Here is a 17,654-nt window from a genome sequence, read left to right on the forward strand (position 1 = left end):
TGTTTCAAATATGATCCTATATTGACTCCAGGAAAATATTTCCCAGTTACTCTTTTGTTCACCTTGTTCCTGCTTCATCAGCCATTGGAAAAGGGAGGGGGGAAGACATCACTATTTTTAAGTTCTTTGACACTGTTTTTCTATTAGTCCCCTTTATGCTCCTCTTCCGGCAGATTTAGCCCCTCTGGCAGTGTTGTTCCCTTGACTGAGAGACACCGAGCCAGAAGTGAGTCTCCTGGGAGAATGGATGAGCCTAAGCAGCCTAGCTCCCAGGTATGTAGCCATGGATTTAGGATTGCTGCTGGGTTAAAGGAATTACCATTGTGTATTAATAAGTAAGGAAAGATAGAGGGGAGATAACAGTGGCCTTCTTAAATAAATACCATATTTGATGACTTTTTTTTTTTAATTCTTCTAAGCATATAGGAAATTCACTGAAATGGCAGCAGACTTTGGGGAGTAGAAAAAAATGACAAAATTGTGGAACTCTTTCCTGAATCCAGTCAGTAGTCTATAAAGTAAAAAAACACCCTGAAAACTACATGCGGGTAATTTAGGACCTTAGGTGGAGAGAGTCTGATCTTGTACCTGTGTATGAGTATTCCATTATATATGTGTATATGTACTTAATAATTTACATAGTAGTATATATTGGTGAACATATTGCTAATGCATTTTTGTGTGTATTTTCTATTTTGTATGCTTGTATGTTTTCATTTAGTTTCTTCCCGAATCTTTTATTAGACTAAAATGCTCTAGAACTATGTCTTCTATCCCTTCGCAACTCTCCTTTGCAACTAATATTAAGTACTTGGTTGATTTGTCTGTTTGTTTGTTTTTTTCCATAGGTCTATATCATTGAAGATGATTTTTAAAAAGATGGTGAACTCACAGTAGCACACAATAAATTATAAACACTTTTGCCTTTAAAATGGAAACACTGGTGGATTTCTTGTTTTTAATATATAAATTATTAAAGTTGCATAACAGGTTTTTAGCTTCTGCATTATACTGATAGTATCTTACTCAAATATGGATTTACGTCTAAACCATTGGATTTTTTTAAACTTTATTTTGTACTTCTAATAATTAAAAATATAAACAATTAAAAAAGAAAAAGGAAACGGTTGAACAAAAACATACATTTCTCAATTAAATGTACTGGATACATATAAAAAAAATTTTAATCATACAATATGTTACACAGTATATTTGGTTCAAAGTAACACAGTCATATAGTATTTTTCCTTTTGTGTCTGGCTTCACTCAACAAAATGTCCTCCAGGTTCAACCTTGTTATCATATGCTTTATGACATTGTTTTTCCTTACAGCTGCATAATATTCCGTCATGTGAATACATCACAGTTTATCCATTCTGCATGTTTATTGTGTACATAGTATAGTAATAGTAAGACAATGTTATAAACTGTATTTACTTGCATATTATCATGTTTTTTGGGGGGAGACCAAAAGGAATTGTGACTATTATATGAGAATTTTTTTTATAAGTAGTTGGAGAAGATATTAGGAGCTTGGAGAAAATAAATTTACTCATACAATTCAGGACCTTTTTCTCATCACTCAAATAGTGTGTGATAATAAGGTAAAGGTAACCATTGTACAAATAAATACATAATGAGACAGACCTTACAACTTAATGGGCACATAAGACATACCAGCAAATATACAAAAAATATATATATATAAAAATGTGTATAAACTTCAGTAACAATGTTGGGAGGATGGGATATTTAAAAGGTAGTTACTTAAGGAAGATGTTATTAAGGACAGTTTGCAATTTTTAAAAAGATAGGAATAGATAAAACATTTCATATGTAGATGGGATATGGTGGCCTGCCTCATAATGAAAAATAAAAATTGGATTTCTGCAAGAGTTTTACCTGCCTGAAGAAGACAGTACAGTCTATAAAGAAACAGGAGATAAATAATAATATCTAAAGATGTTAAGGGATGAGTTAATATATGCCTTCACATGTATTCAAGTTTATTATGGTGATTCTGCTCTATTATTTTTCTCTGCCACAGAGAACCAAACAGGATATGGGTTTGCATTTCAGTGAGAAAGAATTTTGATAGATTTAAAAAGAGCTGCTTGATTATAACAGTTACTAATAATCATCAACTACTAAGGTCACTCCTTTAACTGAAAAACATTCTGTGGCCTTTTCTTCTGCTGTAAGAAGGTAGAGGTTAAAATCCTTTGTCCACTCTTTCAAGTATTTTATAATCTTTTTATTTATTTACTTTACTGTCTATTCTTTTTTTTTTAAAAAGATTTATTAATTTTTGTTTATTTCTCTCCCATTCCCCCCCTGCCCCCCCACCCCAGTAGTCTTTTCTCTGTGTCCATTCGCTGTGTGTTCTTCTGTGTCTGCTTCTAGTCAGCAGCACTGGGAATCTGTCTTTTTTTGTTGCAGCATCTTGCTGCGTCAGCTCTGTGTGTGTGTGTGTGTGGTGCCACTCCTGGGCAGGCTGAACTTTCTTTTGCACTGGGTGGCTCTCCTTACAGGCGCACTCCTTGTGTGTGGGGTTCCCCTACACGGGGGACACCCCTATGTGGCACAGCACTCCTTGCGCACATCAGCGCTGCACATGGGCCAGCTCCACACGAGTCAAGAAGGCCCTGGGTTTGAACCATGGACCTTCCATGTGGTAGGTGGACGCTCTATCTGTTGAGCTAAGTCTGCTTCCCTTATAATCTTTCTAGCCCAACTTCCCATACCATTCATCAGCATTCATCATGTGTCCCAAAAGGTAGACCGTCTCTGTGTTCCAGAAACAAATTTATTCCTGACTCTGCACCTTGATTCTGGGATGCCCTGTTTTAATTCCCAATTCCAGCTGCCCTACCTAGTCCAGTTTTCTTTGACCTTTCCTTCCTAGACCACTATCGCATTTACAGATAGTGCCATATAATTTTTCCTGATTATCTACTGACTCCTAATTTGTCCTCCTGTAAGATTGAAATCTTGAGAGCAGAAACCATATTTTTAATCTTTCCATCTCTGACATTGTGTTGTCAGTTACTCAATAAGTAGTAATGACTTGTTTTACCCCTAAGTACTCTGAGTAACTAAGGATACTTTGTAGGTGCCCATTGATTAGGCATCTTCTAAGTAGGGGTTTACTTAGTTGCTTGTGAAATCTCCAATTTTGGAGCTCTTTAAAATTAGCACAGCAAATCAGATGACTTTTGATAGTCCCTTTAATTATTTGAGTCCCTGATTAGTAATTGAAGATTAAGTTAGTGAAAGGCTTTGAAATTTATATCAAGAATCTAGACTGGTATTTTTTTTAAGTAGAAATTATGTATTTATACAATAGTTCATTGAGAAATAGTTATGAAAAGAAAAAGTATATTTTAAAAAATAGTTTTTGAATACCTACCATATACCAGACAGTAATCAAGGTCATGGATTTTCGACGATGTAAATTGTCTCTGTGATTGCAAAGTTAGCAGTCTAAGGAACTGCTCACTAGGAGGAGTGACATGATCTACCTCTTAGTGGCAGAGGTAACTGGGGATGCAGCCATTTTTGCCCTTGTTTTCAAAGTTAAAAGGTGCAGGGATGATATATTGTTAACTTTGACGAGAAGGCAGTCTACATTTTCTGCTCACTTGCTATTTTATTACAGCTTTACTACTACAATTTCTTAGGTGAGAGTCACCATAATGTGTGATTTTTGTGACTGTAGTTCATCACAGATAATTTAAAATACATTTGCTTTCTGCTTGCAGACAATACTGGCATTACATTACTTTCCCTAAAGTTGGGCAGTTTGTTTAGGGAATTGGTACAAGATTGTAAATAATACTGTAAGTCTGTAGTGTTTAATAACAGCTAACATTTACTGAGCACTTACCAGGTGCTGTATTAAATACTTTAGAACATTAACATCATTCAGTGGTCATAGCAATCTATAAGGGTGGGGGAAAAGTTGCTATTATATTCATTTTACAGATGAGGAAATTGAGAAGTAGAATTGTAACTTGCCTGAGATTACACCATACGTTGAAATCACATTTGAATCCAGGTTCCAGCACTCTTTAATTTCTACACTGTACTGTGCATTCAGAATATTTCAAGTTGTTATTATCATATTGAACTCTCATGAGAATCCTATAAAGCTGGCAAAGCATAAAAACATCTTCATTTTAGGGATGGGAAAACTGAGCTTCAGGGAAGTTAATTTTGTGGTTTGCATTTGGTCACCCAAGACCTTTTAGTGAGATAATCCCTCATTCCTTATGTCAGTTCAGTTTTTGATTGTCCAGGGATATAGAGCAGAAAGAAATGTCAGAAAAATCTTAAGAGGAACAGATATATGTAGTTCAAGTGGTTGAGCGCCTGCTTCCTGTGTACAGATGTCCGAGTTTGATCCCCAGAACCTCCTAAAAACAAATGAAAAAACAGGAAGCAGACTTGGCCCAATGAATAGGGCATCCTCCTACCACATGAAAGGTCCGCAGTTCAAACCCCAGACCTCCTTGACCCGTGTGGAGCTGGCCCATGCACAGTGCTGATGCACGCAAGGAGTGCACCCCGTAAGGAGAGCTGCCCAACACGAAAGAAAGTGCAGCCTGCCCAAAAATGGCGCCGCATACATGGAGAGCTGACACAACAAGATGACGCAACAAAAAGAGACACAGATTCCCGGTGCCACTGATAATGATAGAAGCGGTCACACAAGAACACACAGCAAATGGACACAGAGAGCAGACAACTGGGGGGGGGGGTGGAATTAAAAAAAAAATGTCATTGGAAAGCAGATGTAGCCCAGTGGTTGAGTGTCTGCTTCCCATGTACAAGTCTGGGTTCAACCCCTGGTACCTCCTAAAAAAAACAAAAACATGTCTATATAAACTTAAATTCCATTGTCCTTTTCAACCCTTGACTTCATATTATTGCTTCAAAAGTTTGCTAGGGACTACTGTTGAAAATACTGAAGAGCATTGTCAGTTAACAAATGTGAAAGGTTATGTAACGCTTTTAGAACGCTAAGAAAAGGACACAAGATTAATTACAGGGAAGCCAATGTAACTCAAGCAGTTAAGTACCTCCTTTCCAAATATGAGGTCTGAGGTTCAATCCCCAATATCTCCTAAAAACAAAACAACAAAAAACTCCGGGAAGCCAATGTAGTTCAGTGGTTGAACACTAGCTTCCCACATACAAGGTCCCAGGTTCAATGGCCCCAGTACCTCAAAAAAAAAAGATTAATTGCAGACTATCTTCATCTTTCTCTACTTAATCCAGAGTCAACTTTCTCATTTTTGTGTTGGTACTTCAGTCTCTATTAAACATTTCCTTCTACATGTTTACCTTACGTAATGACTTCAGAAGTTAGCAGGTTGAAAAAAAATCAATTTCTGAGTGTTGATATGTTTTAAGATAGAAAGAAATACCTTTATAAATCCAAGATTTTAAAATTTTTCATTCAAAATTTACTTCATATACTATAACTTTGACTCTTTAGATTGCTACTGTTTAGGTTAAACGATAAAAATCTTATTTCATATTAAATTGTTTTAAGTATAATAATATTTTCATTATGGCAAGAAAAAGATTCCTTTTAAAGATACATTCTGGAATATTTATGGGTGAAATTATATGTCTGGAATTTTCCTCATAAATCATATGGGAGAGGAGAGAAATAGGTGTGGGTAAAGAAAAAGCAAAGTCTATGGGTTAATTGTTGGGTAATGGGGATTCAGTAAACTAGCCTGTCTAAAAGTTTTTAGCAATAAAGTTTTAAAATACATATGATTCAATCTTCATTGAAAAAATTAAAATTGTTTAATGTCTTTGAAGTATCTGATTTTACTATTTAACAAAAATTTGTGATAGTGTTGATTATACATGTAACAAAAGGAAAGCTTTAATTTGCAATAATTCAGTTAATTAATAACAAGAGTTCTTATGCTACTTTCATCATTATTGCTTTTTATGTAAATAATATCACAGCTAAGAAATCCTACTTGAGGAAGAGTGGAAGGAAGATAATACACTACAGGAATTTGGAAAAATAATACATAAATCACGTTATTCTATTTTTTTTTTTTAAGATTTATTTTATTTATTTCTCTCCCCTTCCCTGCCCTAGTTGTCTGTTCTCTGTGTCCATTTGCTGTGTGCTTCTTTTTGTCCGCTTCTGTTGTTGTCAGTGACACGGGAATCTATGTTTCTTTCTGTTGCGTCATCTTGTGTCAGCTCTCTGTGTGGGCAGTGCCATTCTTGGGCAGGCTGCACGTTCTTTTGCACTGGGTGGCTCTCCTTACGGGGCGCACTCCTTGCGCGTGGGGCTCCCCTACGCAGGGGACACCTCCATGACGGGGCACTCCTTGCACGCATCAGCACTGCACGTGGGCCAGCTCCACACGGGTCAGGGAGGCCAGGGGTTTGAACCGCGGACCTCCCATGTGGTAGACGGATGCCCTATCCACTGGGCCAAGTCCGATTCCCCAATTTCATTTTAATAAGCTTTTTAAATAAATTCAAAACTGCCACATATATGTATATAAAATAAAATGATAACATGTCCATGCACTGTATTTCAAGGATACTTGCCTTGAGTATAAACAGTTTGAAAACGAATTAGCAACATCATTGGAAATATGCATCTCCCTCTGTTTTTTGTTTGTTTGATTCTGCTTGGTCTTGACTAATTTTTTTTTTCTTTTTTAAGACGGTACTGGGGATTGAATCCAGGACCTTGTACATGGGAAGCAGGAACTCAACCACTGAGCTACATCTACCCACTAATTGTTTTTTGTTCATAAATTTTACCTTTTTATTTAGAGGGCAAGATCAGAAACCAAGTCTTATATTTCTTCTCTTTAGTGCCTGTCACTGTATTTGGTAGATATTGGTTATTTGGTAAATACTTATTATCAGTTTGTGAAATGGACAAAGAAAGGGATAATCAAGTTAGTAGCTTCTTCTCTTTGTCTGGTTTCCTTTCTGAGCTCTGCTTCCAGTTTGCGCTGAAGTCAGTTAAAGTTTGATTAGTCTATAAAATGAAGATGATAGGTTGGTATGATCCTGAAATATGTTTGGATAAAAAGGAATGCTATATCCTACAAATGGTATAGAATTTTATAAAGGTAGTTACTCCTGGATTAAAATTTGGTATTAATATATAGTATAAATGTAATTTATAACTTGCTTGCCATTATGTATTCTCTTAAGACTTCGCCGACCAATATGGTGAACATATGGTTGGCTATTTAATTTTAAATTTTAGGTAAGTATAATTAAAATTAAGAATTCATTTCCTCTGTTGTATTAGCCATATGGCAAATGCTTACTAGCCACATGTGGCTAGTACCTACTGTATTGGATGGTACAGATTATGGAACATTTCCATTGTTGCAAAAAGTTTTATTCAACCAGCACTGCTTAAGTACTTGATTATCTAAAATCTGAATTGCAAGATTCAGGTGCAGGGAAATAGTATACTTGGACTCTGATTCTTCACTGTAAAATAGCACCTTCAGCAAAGGTTTTATAAGCCTCCAGTTAGTTTACAAGCCAGAAAGTCACTTTAGTTTTTGTTCTCTTATGGTAATGGAATAGATGGCCTTAGTTCAATGGTTTTTTGGTTTTTAGTTATTATCTTTATATCTTTATTTCTTGATGGTAATTAATTTCCTGTTTGGCTCTCCACTAAAAATAATTACCAAAAAAATGGAAAGAAAAATAAATACATAACTTTTTAACAGGTAAAAATATATTAGACTTCCTTTACTACATAGGCTTAATAATATGTTCTTTCTTGTTTGTTTTCTAACCTGGCACAGGTAGAAGAGTCAGCAATGATGGGAGTAAGTGGCTATGTAGAGTACCTCCGAGAGCAGGAAGTATCTGAGCGATGGTTCCGGTACAACCCCCGACTCACCTGCATCTACTGTGCCAAATCTTTCAACCAGAAAGGAAGCCTGGACCGCCACATGCGCTTGCACATGGGGATCACACCATTTGTCTGCCGCATGTGTGGCAAGAAGTATACCCGGAAAGATCAGCTGGAGTATCATATCCGCAAGCACACGGGGAACAAGCCTTTTCATTGTCACGTTTGTGGCAAAAGTTTTCCCTTTCAGGCCATCTTAAATCAGCACTTTCGCAAAAACCACCCTGGTTGTATACCCCTGGAGGGGCCTCACAGCATCTCCCCTGAAACAACTGTCACTTCTCGAGGACAAGCTGAGGAAGAGTCACCTTCACAAGAAGACACTGTTGTCCCTGGAGAAGCAGCCCAGGGCTCTGTGTCCACCACTGGGCCAGATTGAAACATCGAGGGGGAGGAGGCAAACCCTCTTCCCCTTTGGGCCGTAAGCAGCCAGCATCAGGGCCATGGGCTGGTACTTAGATTCACAAAATGCCACATCACTAGACCAGAAGAAGTTCCCAAGATGTTGCCAAACTAGAGAATTAGCAACATATACAAAAGCACTAAAGGCTCTTCCCCTCCTTCACACATCACACTTTGGAAAATAAGCAAATCAACTTTCTAATTCAGGGATCAACAGCCTTGGTTTGTTAACTTTATAAGAAAAAAATTTTTTAACAAAACAATGATAAATGGTTATTTATCTGCCAGTCATGTTTGAACACTGTACTTTGGTCCATATCGTCAATGGTGGCTGTAATTGCCCAGATCTTAAAAAAACGCAGCAGGAGCCTTGGTCATCTGAACCAGCCAGCCACAAGAGACAAGGAGATAGTCACGATGGTAATGAGGAGGGGGATTTTCTCCTCTCCCTTCCCTGCCAGATCATGCAGTTTCATATTTCAAGAAAAGAGTCCTGGTGGTCTTTATTGTTTTGAAATGTTCAACTTTATCTTTGCCCTGACTGGGCATCTAATATTTTGCCAGATTATTTCATGTAAGCAGCCGTCTTGGAACAATATTCTAGTGGGCAGCAGCATCTGAAGCGCTTTAGGCAACAAAGTGAAATGAGCAGCACAGTATTTGCAATAGGTACTGCTTCATTTGGGTCTTGAGTGTTGTGTTGAGGAAGAGTGGAGCAGGGAAGGAAATGTTTTTATGTTTTGCAAATGTCAAATAGCACAGAGCCATACTGCAGCTTCCTGACTGGTATTTGTAAACTGTAGTACTTGCACATCTTCAAGTGTTAGGAAGTGGCTCTAGTCCAGATGAATTAATGTGTCAGGCTGACTACCAAAGTTTTATCCAGTCTCTTGGCTCCTAGTTTCACATAACAGCAATATTGTACATCAAAAATGTCACTTTCCAGTGCATTGAGCCTGGATGGTATTTTTAAAATCCACAGGTCTCCATATTTGATAACTTTTATATGAAGTTTTAAACATGTTTTTCCTGCAATATTGTGGTTGAAGAAATTCAACACTGGTTCTTACTATGACCACAATTCCATTACCTTCTATATATGTTATAGTTTATTTTTTCAGTCCAGTAGAAGAACCTCAGTAAATCTAAGTCTTAAGTTGGCAAACCTAGTAATTCATAAGCCAATCATCAGCAAATTGCTGATGACTCCAAGAGCTTTGCTTGTATTATACACTACAGGGCATTTACCAGAAAACATGCACAATCATATTGCAATAAATGACCAAGGGATCAATTTTGATCAGGTTTTATTACTTATTCATTCCTAAGATTTTTAAAACTTTAAAGGACATTTTTGGTAATTCTGGGTATTTCTGAGATTCTTAGTTGCCCTGTCTTGCAGAAGGAGAAGGATGAATATTAAGTGATGCAGGCAAGTAAATGCTTCCAAGTCACAGTACAAATAGAAAAGAAAAATTTCTAGCTTCTCTTGATTGTTAATTTTTTAAAGTAAGTATGTAATGGTTTAAGAAATTGTTTTGGGGAAGAGGCACAGATGATTGTAAAAGAGATTTGGGAGAACGGCTGGTCGTGCCTGCACTAGTACTGAGCCAATTGGGAGAATGCTTTGTGGTGTGTGGAGAGGTTGGTAGAAAAGAATAACAATTCTTTGGTGATAAAAAGAATGCAAAGGGTAGCTCTTAAAGGATATGAGTATTATACATAAACATATAGCTGCACCCTGTCACAAGAGAAAGGTTATTTTCTCTTGTAGGAAAGCATAGAAATGTGTTTTTTTGTGGGAGTTGATGTTACCATAATAAGGGAGCTCACTACCTTTTCTTTGGGAACCATAGACTGGGGCATCCTCCTCTTTGGTTGGACATCAGCTTGATAGGGTAAAAACTGACTCCAGGGGCCATGTTAGGGACCAGCTCTGCTCTGTGGTATAGAACAGATGGAGTTAAAATTAGACTAAAATCCTTAGGGAAACATTTCAGCTGATACTCAAGACTTTCAGTATGCAGATTTTGCCATTAGTGAACAGACAGGGAGTTGAGAACAGAATATGCTGCTTTAGATAGAGCTTTTATAAGCCTACCAAAAAAAATTTTAAGTCCATCTACTTTTGAGAAATAGTATGCTGGGAAGTTCTTTTAGTTTCTTAGTAGATTATATGTGAGAAAATAGAGCTTTTGAAACTATTACCAAATTATAAAGGTGAAATGTACTAAGAGAAACTTTGCAGCATTTGTCAGCACTCCATCCAGGTTTAGCAACACGTGTCTTTAATGAAGTAGGGCCTGTCAAATTCACGTGGAAATGCTATGAGTGTTCAGTGGATTCCCCTTCCTTTTTCGTTCTCTTCTAATAGGTTTTTACTGCATTAATACTGTGAATAGAGTGCTTCCCAGTCATCTAGGACCACATCAGGGCAGTCATGTTTGCTTGTTCTTTCCTCTTACTTGGCCTAGCGAGAGCCATGAAATTGATGAAAATTCAAGCCAGGCTAGCCTTTATATAAATTAAACCTTCTGAAAGCAATTTCCCATTTTAGTTAGAAAGAAATACTACTATTCTAAATAACTACCCAAGTTTCTTATCCAGGTTCACTGTGACATTGTTTTAGTTCATAGATAACAAAATTGTAGGATCATAGGAGTTAGTAGTGTTCTGTCTAAGTTATGACTATATTTGTGTGTGCACGGAGGATACCTCTCTTAAGGATGTACTAAATGGACTTTAGCTGATGCTGAAAACTCATTACCAAATCATAACTTGCACGTGTCACCTTGTGAAGGGAACTACATTAGCAATGAGAGCTAAATCATCATGAAATACTTTAATGCTGTGAAATTGCAAGCACTGGGACTGTTCTCATTCATTGAGTAGCACTAAATAGCAAAGGAGCTCCCCAGTATTCTCAGCAAAAGAACAGAGATGCCAATATATTAATCTACTTCCATTCTAAGATGCAGCTTTTATTCTCTCAACACAGATCTAATTACCAGTATAAAATATAATATTGGCCCGAACACTGTACTTAGACAGAAAAGCTCTTTCTAATGAAGTGTTTCTCCTTCACTCAACCATATTTACCTCTGAACTTTAGCTGAGTTTTATTTTGTGTAAGTTGCAAACTATCCCAAGTCTTTTTATTATACCAGAGGATTAAATATAATCTTGAATACATAAAAGCAAACTAGTTTGTAAAAGAGAGAGAGATTGGAAAAGAAGGGAGATAGCTGTTAAGGGAAGTTTTCTTCTTATTCTGTTTTTTAATGTTTCCTGTTCCCTCTACATTAGTGAAACAGGGTTTCCCAAAGAGGGTATTTTCCCCCAACTTAATAGTTGAACTCTGGCTTTGGTTAAAGTGGTCTGGTAGAAGAGTGAAATAGTGAACTTCATTCTTTATAGCAGAATAATCTTTGGTCAAGAAGTAACTTTTTAAAAGTTTTAGTTACCTAGCACTAATTGAGTTTCCTTTACTGGTGAAAGCTATATATTGTTGAACAAGAAAGATCTAAATTAAAGAAATGTAAGCCATGGATAATGGAAGGGAAATTAAATTGTACAAAGGCAAAGTCTTCTTAGTCATAGTGGAAAGGCTTTTAATCAGGAAGGAGTTGAAATCTTGAAGTTTTTCTGTTTTCAGACACAAAAGATGTGATTTTTTTCTCTTCCTCAATGTCCTTCCCCTAATCTGTGTACTTACTTGTTCAAGGAATAACAGGTAAGTCTTTTTTGAACTCAGTGTTTTCAGATGGGGCTCTATACTTATGCCAGATGAGTAAGAACACAAAATACTGAAGTCTTTTGATTGCTGGGATTTAGAAAAGGGACAACAATCAATTAAGTCAGCTAAATCCCTAAATCTAAGAGGATGCCCTTTAGCAAAGTATCAGGATTAGGCAAACTATAGCCCCAAGGCCAAATCCAGCTATTTGTATAAATAAAGTTATATTGGGATATGACCACACTCATTTGTTTAGGTATTGTTTTTGGCTCCTTCACATGTAATGGCAGAGTTAACTACTTGTGACGGAGACCAAATAGCCTGCAAAGCCTGAAGTATTTCCTATCTGACACTTTACAGAAAAAGTTGGCCAACCCCTAAATTAGATTTAAAAGAATTACCCTCCAAATTTGTCACTCTAGTCATTTTGCCTTTATAATATTTTGGTTGGGAGTATTCATATTGCCATATATGTCATCAGTTTCTTGAAAAAGTTTGCCATCTTTTTCTAGATCCTTTTATCACCCTACTCGTTTGTGCTTTTTCATGATTCTCACTGCTTTAAAAGCATTTCGAATAGATCTTATGATTTATCTGTTTCTTAAAGGTACAGATTAAAGTTTAGTAGGGGTGTTAATAGACATGACAAGAAAATCTTAAAAGTAATTTCTATGCGTAATAATGTTAAATGGGTACCATATTTATATAAAGTACCAAAAAATGTTTTTATAAGTAAGTTTTGCCATTCCTCTGAGATAACTTGAACTGGTTTGCATAATTGATGGCAAGAATGGATTTATTTCCATTAGAATTAAATAATTGATTTCTTTTAAGAATAGGTATTTTCTTATCATGAGTACTGTTTTTCTAGATTAGAAACCTCTATCCTTTCCCTAGCATAAATCTTCATTTTAATTTCCTCATGTAAACCACTCACTCTGTTCCATGTGGGGTAGTAAAAAGCCAATCTTCCTCCTGACCCCCACCTTTTTATCTAGATGTTTTAAGATAAAATGAAACATCTGAGGATTTCAAATTCTTCTCAGACCTATCTTCCAATTTCTGTTACTGCATGTAATTCTTATAAATATATATTGGGCCATTATATATTTGCTTTGTGAATGTTCATTCTTAGTGTTCAAATAGCTAATTTATGCTAGAGCTGAAAAAAGTGGAAAATGTTAAGATGGTAATAATCAGAAATCCTTGCATGAGGAGAATATAATTGCTCTCCATTTGGGAGGAAAAAAAAAATACATGGATTTCTGAGTTAAATTTATCTGGGCAGTACTAGACCATGCAAACATAAATACAATGATTATGATTTTTACTTTGTTGTAAATTCTGTAAGTTTAGATAGATTTTGGGTGAGTGACCTAGCCTCTGGTTGAGCACTTCTTCACTAGGCATTTACTTCTTAAAGATGGCTTCTTCCAGGTTGGATATTAGTAAATTTTACCTGGTGTATCTTCTGAATAATTGATAGTTCTTATCTATAAGGCTCCAGATTACATGCCTAGGTTAGATCTGGTGCTCTTAAAGCACTTACACCCATCATCATAATGGGTTATTGAAATTTTAAGAGTGTTGTTTTTGTTTGAAATGTTGTTCCTGGGCTTCTGATTAACCTAGGATGTAGGACTTGTAAAATACATTCGGTTTAGATAGCCCAATGGACTGTGTGCATCCAATTCTGAGGTCTTGGTAATGGCTATCATTTAAATGTGAATCACTTATAAGCAAAGTATTGCTAAGCTATGATTTCTTTGATAATTTTTCCCTTCTTTGCTTTCTAGTCTGTTTCCCTTCAATCTTCATATTCCTAAATGGTGCTTTTCCCAGGCCAGTCTTTTTACTTTGCAGTGAATGGGTTTTTTTTTTTTGCTTAGGACAGACCAGAGGATGCATGAGTACCTTGAAATAATCTGAATTAGTTGAATTCCAAAGAATATAATTATTGATAGGGACAGTGACATCAAAACCTAGAAGATGAAACAGATAATCCAGTTCTGTTGTATAGGCAGACTTTCATTTCTTTCAAGTATGAGATATAACAGTGACTTGGGAAGGCATATATTACTTGCAGTTCACATTATCTTTACAGAGGGCCCATGCATAAATAAATTTCTCATTTCATATCTTACCCATAATCTGTATAACAGAAGGACCTCCTATTTTAGTGCAATTAAGAGAGCTAAAAGAGTGGAAGCGAGCGGTTAATTAAAGAAACTTTTCTAATTTTTGCTCCTTTCATGTCTACTCAGCAAGTCCACTTGAGAAGGCCAGAATTTACCGGCCAGTTAAGAGAGAGATTTGTGCAGCATCTCATATGGCCAACAATGTAATTTAATATACTATGGATCTTGGAATCTGAATCTTTCATGCCAGAAATCATAGTATCTCATGGGAAATATTTCAGATTCTATGAAATCACTTAAGTTATAGGTAATATGCAGGAGAATCTGTTTCATTAAGTGAATATTTAGTACCTTTGAGTACAAGACAACATGCTTGGAATTCGTATGACAAGACTGGCTTTAGACATAGTTTAGATGTGGCTTTTTATACTTGAGATTCCTGATCCCACTTGGTTGTGGCCTGGATTATATGCTTTTAAAAAGCCCGCACTTTTCACCACTGGGGTAAAAGATAAAAAGGGGGACAGAAGTACCTGTACTAAGTGCTTTATTGGCATAATCACATTAGTCCTCAAAACAATCCTATGATGTAATAACAGTAAAACTAAAATTAGCTTATTTCTTTTTGAACACTTATTTGCCAGGCACAGTTCTGCTTTTAACATTGTGACAATCCCACGAGGCAGACACCATTGTTATCCTCATTTTAGAGGGAAGAAACAGATACAGAGAGCTTGACCCAGGCTGATTAATAGAGTCGACACTTTTAATAGATTATGTTGCTTCTGATAGGTGTAATTATATTATATCACATAGATGAGGAATCTGATGAGCCAAGATTACACAGTAGGTAAATTGCAGAGCTAATGTTTACCAATCTGACTCTAAAGCCCAGACTTTCTACTGCATCACATTGACTCTTTAGTTATAAAGAGTTGGTTTGGACTGGAATATACAATAGCCACTAAGCAGTACTATTTTTGGTGAATGTTTTCTGTTTTGTTTTGTTTTGAGTTACCAGGGCTAGGGATTGAACCCGGGACCTCATGTGGGAAGCCATTACTCAACCACTGAGCTATATTGGCTCCCCTTTGGTGAACTTTTAATTCAGGAATAAGTGACTGGTAGATACTTTCAAGAGATGCTGTTGATTTCTGAGTAGAAGTTGAATGGTGCCTATTTTCTAGGGATATTACCCACTGATTCAGAGGAGTCACCCATTTAATATTTCTAATTAGGTACTACCCAGGCAACAAAATGAAATATTGTGTTCCAGTTACTTATTGCTGCATCACAGCAGCATATCTCGAAACTTAGAGACTTAAAACAACAACAATTTTGTTGTATTTCATGATTTTGTGAATCAGAAATTGAGGAAGGGTTCATATGGGCAATTTTTCTGCTCCTTTTGGCAACAGCTCAGGTCACTTGGGTATTCAGCTGCAGTTGGAGTAGTCTGGAGAGTCCAATATCTCATGCACATGGCCAACACCTCGGCGGGGAGGACTAGAAGGCTGGTTTCAGCTGGGCTGCCATCCCTCTCCACATAGTCTCAGGGCCTTTTCTTGTGGTTGTCCATTTGGGTAGTCAGACTTCCTCCAAGGCAGCTCTGGGCTCCAAGAAGCTGAGGAAAAGGTGGCGTTCCTTTTAAATGCCAGGCCCAGAACTGACAGAGTCACTGTCATACACAACTAGCCAGGATAGTCACTGGTCAGCCCAGATTCAGTGGAAGAGGAAATACCCTATCACTTGGGGGAAATGTCAAGAATTTGTGGCTATTTTTATTCTATTACAAGGAGCATTAGGTCTTCTGATTTGTTACGTCTTTTCCATGTTATTTAGGTCAGTTGTTTGTGCCATAGAAACGATTTATTATATCTACATGGGTCAGTAAAAGAGCTAGAAAGAAACAAATACTCTGGGATAGATTTCACTAACTAGCCCCTCGGTTTCATTTATCTTACAGCAAAATTTCAGCCTTTTTTTTCTTTTTGTGCTATGTTTCAAGTCCTGAGCACTTGCCTATTCTTTTCTGTGAAGCCATAGTAACTGTACATACTGAGGCAGAAATACTCCAGAGGGAGTAAAAAACTTGCCGTTATAGAACTTGATTAGAGGTATCAGTTGTATTTTACATTTACAAATAGCTAAAAACTTCTGTGGTATGGAAAGTTATATGGCTACTAAATCTCTCGGAACAGGCATTTCTCTTGGATGGCTAGATGGATCATATTTTTTGTTCGTACATGCCATTCTGTCTCATTAAAGTTTTATGATTTTTGGTTAGATTTGTCAGATTTAGAATGCCTTATTTAAAATCCTGCTGAGTTGAGAAGAAATATGGGCAGAAAATAAATTCTACTCTACAAATGATCATCCCAAAATCACTACAGTTTCTAGGAGAAGAAAAGTTTGGAATTATTCCGTTCCATGTGCAATGGATTCCTGAAGAATTTGCCACAGGGGCTTCTTTTTTTTTTTTTTTTAAGATTTATATTTTATTTATTTCCCTCCCCCTCCCCCCCCCCCCCCCGGTTGTCTGCTCTCTGTGTCCATTTCCTGTGTCCGCTTCTATTGTCAGCAGCACCCAGCTCTCCGTGTATGTGGCACCACTCTGGGCAGCTGCGCTTTTTTTGTGCTGGGTGGCTCTCCTTATGGGGCACATTCCTCACATTCCTTGCACATGGGGCTCCCCTGTGCGGGGGACACCCCTGCATGGCACAGCACTCCTTGTGTGCATCAGCACTACGCATGGGCCAGCTTATCACACGGGTCAGGAGGCCCTGGGTTTGAACCTTGGACCTTCCATGTAGTGGTAGGCAGACGCCCTAACCGTTGGGCCAAATCCACTTCCCTGCCACAAGGGCTTCTTGTAGGTCATCCCAGTGTCATACAGTAAAGAGAGCTCTCTCCCTAGGCTAGACTTCAGGAATAAAAATACAGGAAATATAGAGTACTCAGGGCCAAAGGCTTCATTTAGGTTTGTTCTATAAAGTACCAGGAAGGGGAAGAAAAAGACTTGGGTATTTGCATTTGCTAGGGATGGAATGTTTGAGACATTTAGACATGAAGATTAATTTGATTTTATCATGTAAAGATTGTTTTTGATCCACATATCCATTCTGATGTGGTCTACTTACCTCAAAGTCTGCCCTTCTTAACAGAGAAAACCTTGGAAAACATATCCCCAGGGAATGAAAAAATCTCTGTGATTCTCTATTGTGAGAGCTCTTTGTGACTTCCTCTAACATTTCTGTAAATATTAAGTTTGCAGTCGTCTGGTAGTTGTGCTAAAGCTAAGTTTTATGGTACTAAATTGCAAAAGAGGGTGTGGGTGTAGCTCAGTGGTTGAGCACCTATCTCCCATGTGTGAGGTCCTGGGTGCAATCCCTGGTATGTCCTAAAAAAAAAATTTGCAAAACAGAACAAAATCAGAAAAAAAGGA

The 17,654-nt window shown here is 37.1% G+C and overlaps 1 protein-coding gene across 3 annotated transcripts in view; it reads left to right on the plus strand.

Annotated features, from left to right (window-relative positions):
* ZBTB37 (zinc finger and BTB domain containing 37) overlaps positions 1–17,654 on the plus strand; it is a 33,190-nt gene that overhangs the window by 3,794 nt on the left and 11,742 nt on the right. For 2 of the 3 annotated variants that reach the window (XR_009188642.2, XR_009188641.2), the window contains exons 4-5: positions 174–273; positions 7,824–8,755. Coding sequence is in view for 1 of the 3 variants with exons in the window: in XM_071207577.1 (XP_071063678.1) it covers positions 174–273; positions 7,824–8,312 (589 nt within the window). In the remaining 2 variants the exon portion in view is untranslated. Of the gene's footprint in view, positions 1–173; positions 274–7,823; positions 16,496–17,654 lie in introns of those variants that run through there. The other variant, XM_071207577.1, reaches the window with a different exon arrangement.

Source organism: Dasypus novemcinctus, chromosome 13 (assembly GCF_030445035.2).
Source record: "Dasypus novemcinctus isolate mDasNov1 chromosome 13, mDasNov1.1.hap2, whole genome shotgun sequence".
NCBI lineage: Eukaryota > Metazoa > Chordata > Mammalia > Cingulata > Dasypodidae > Dasypus > Dasypus novemcinctus.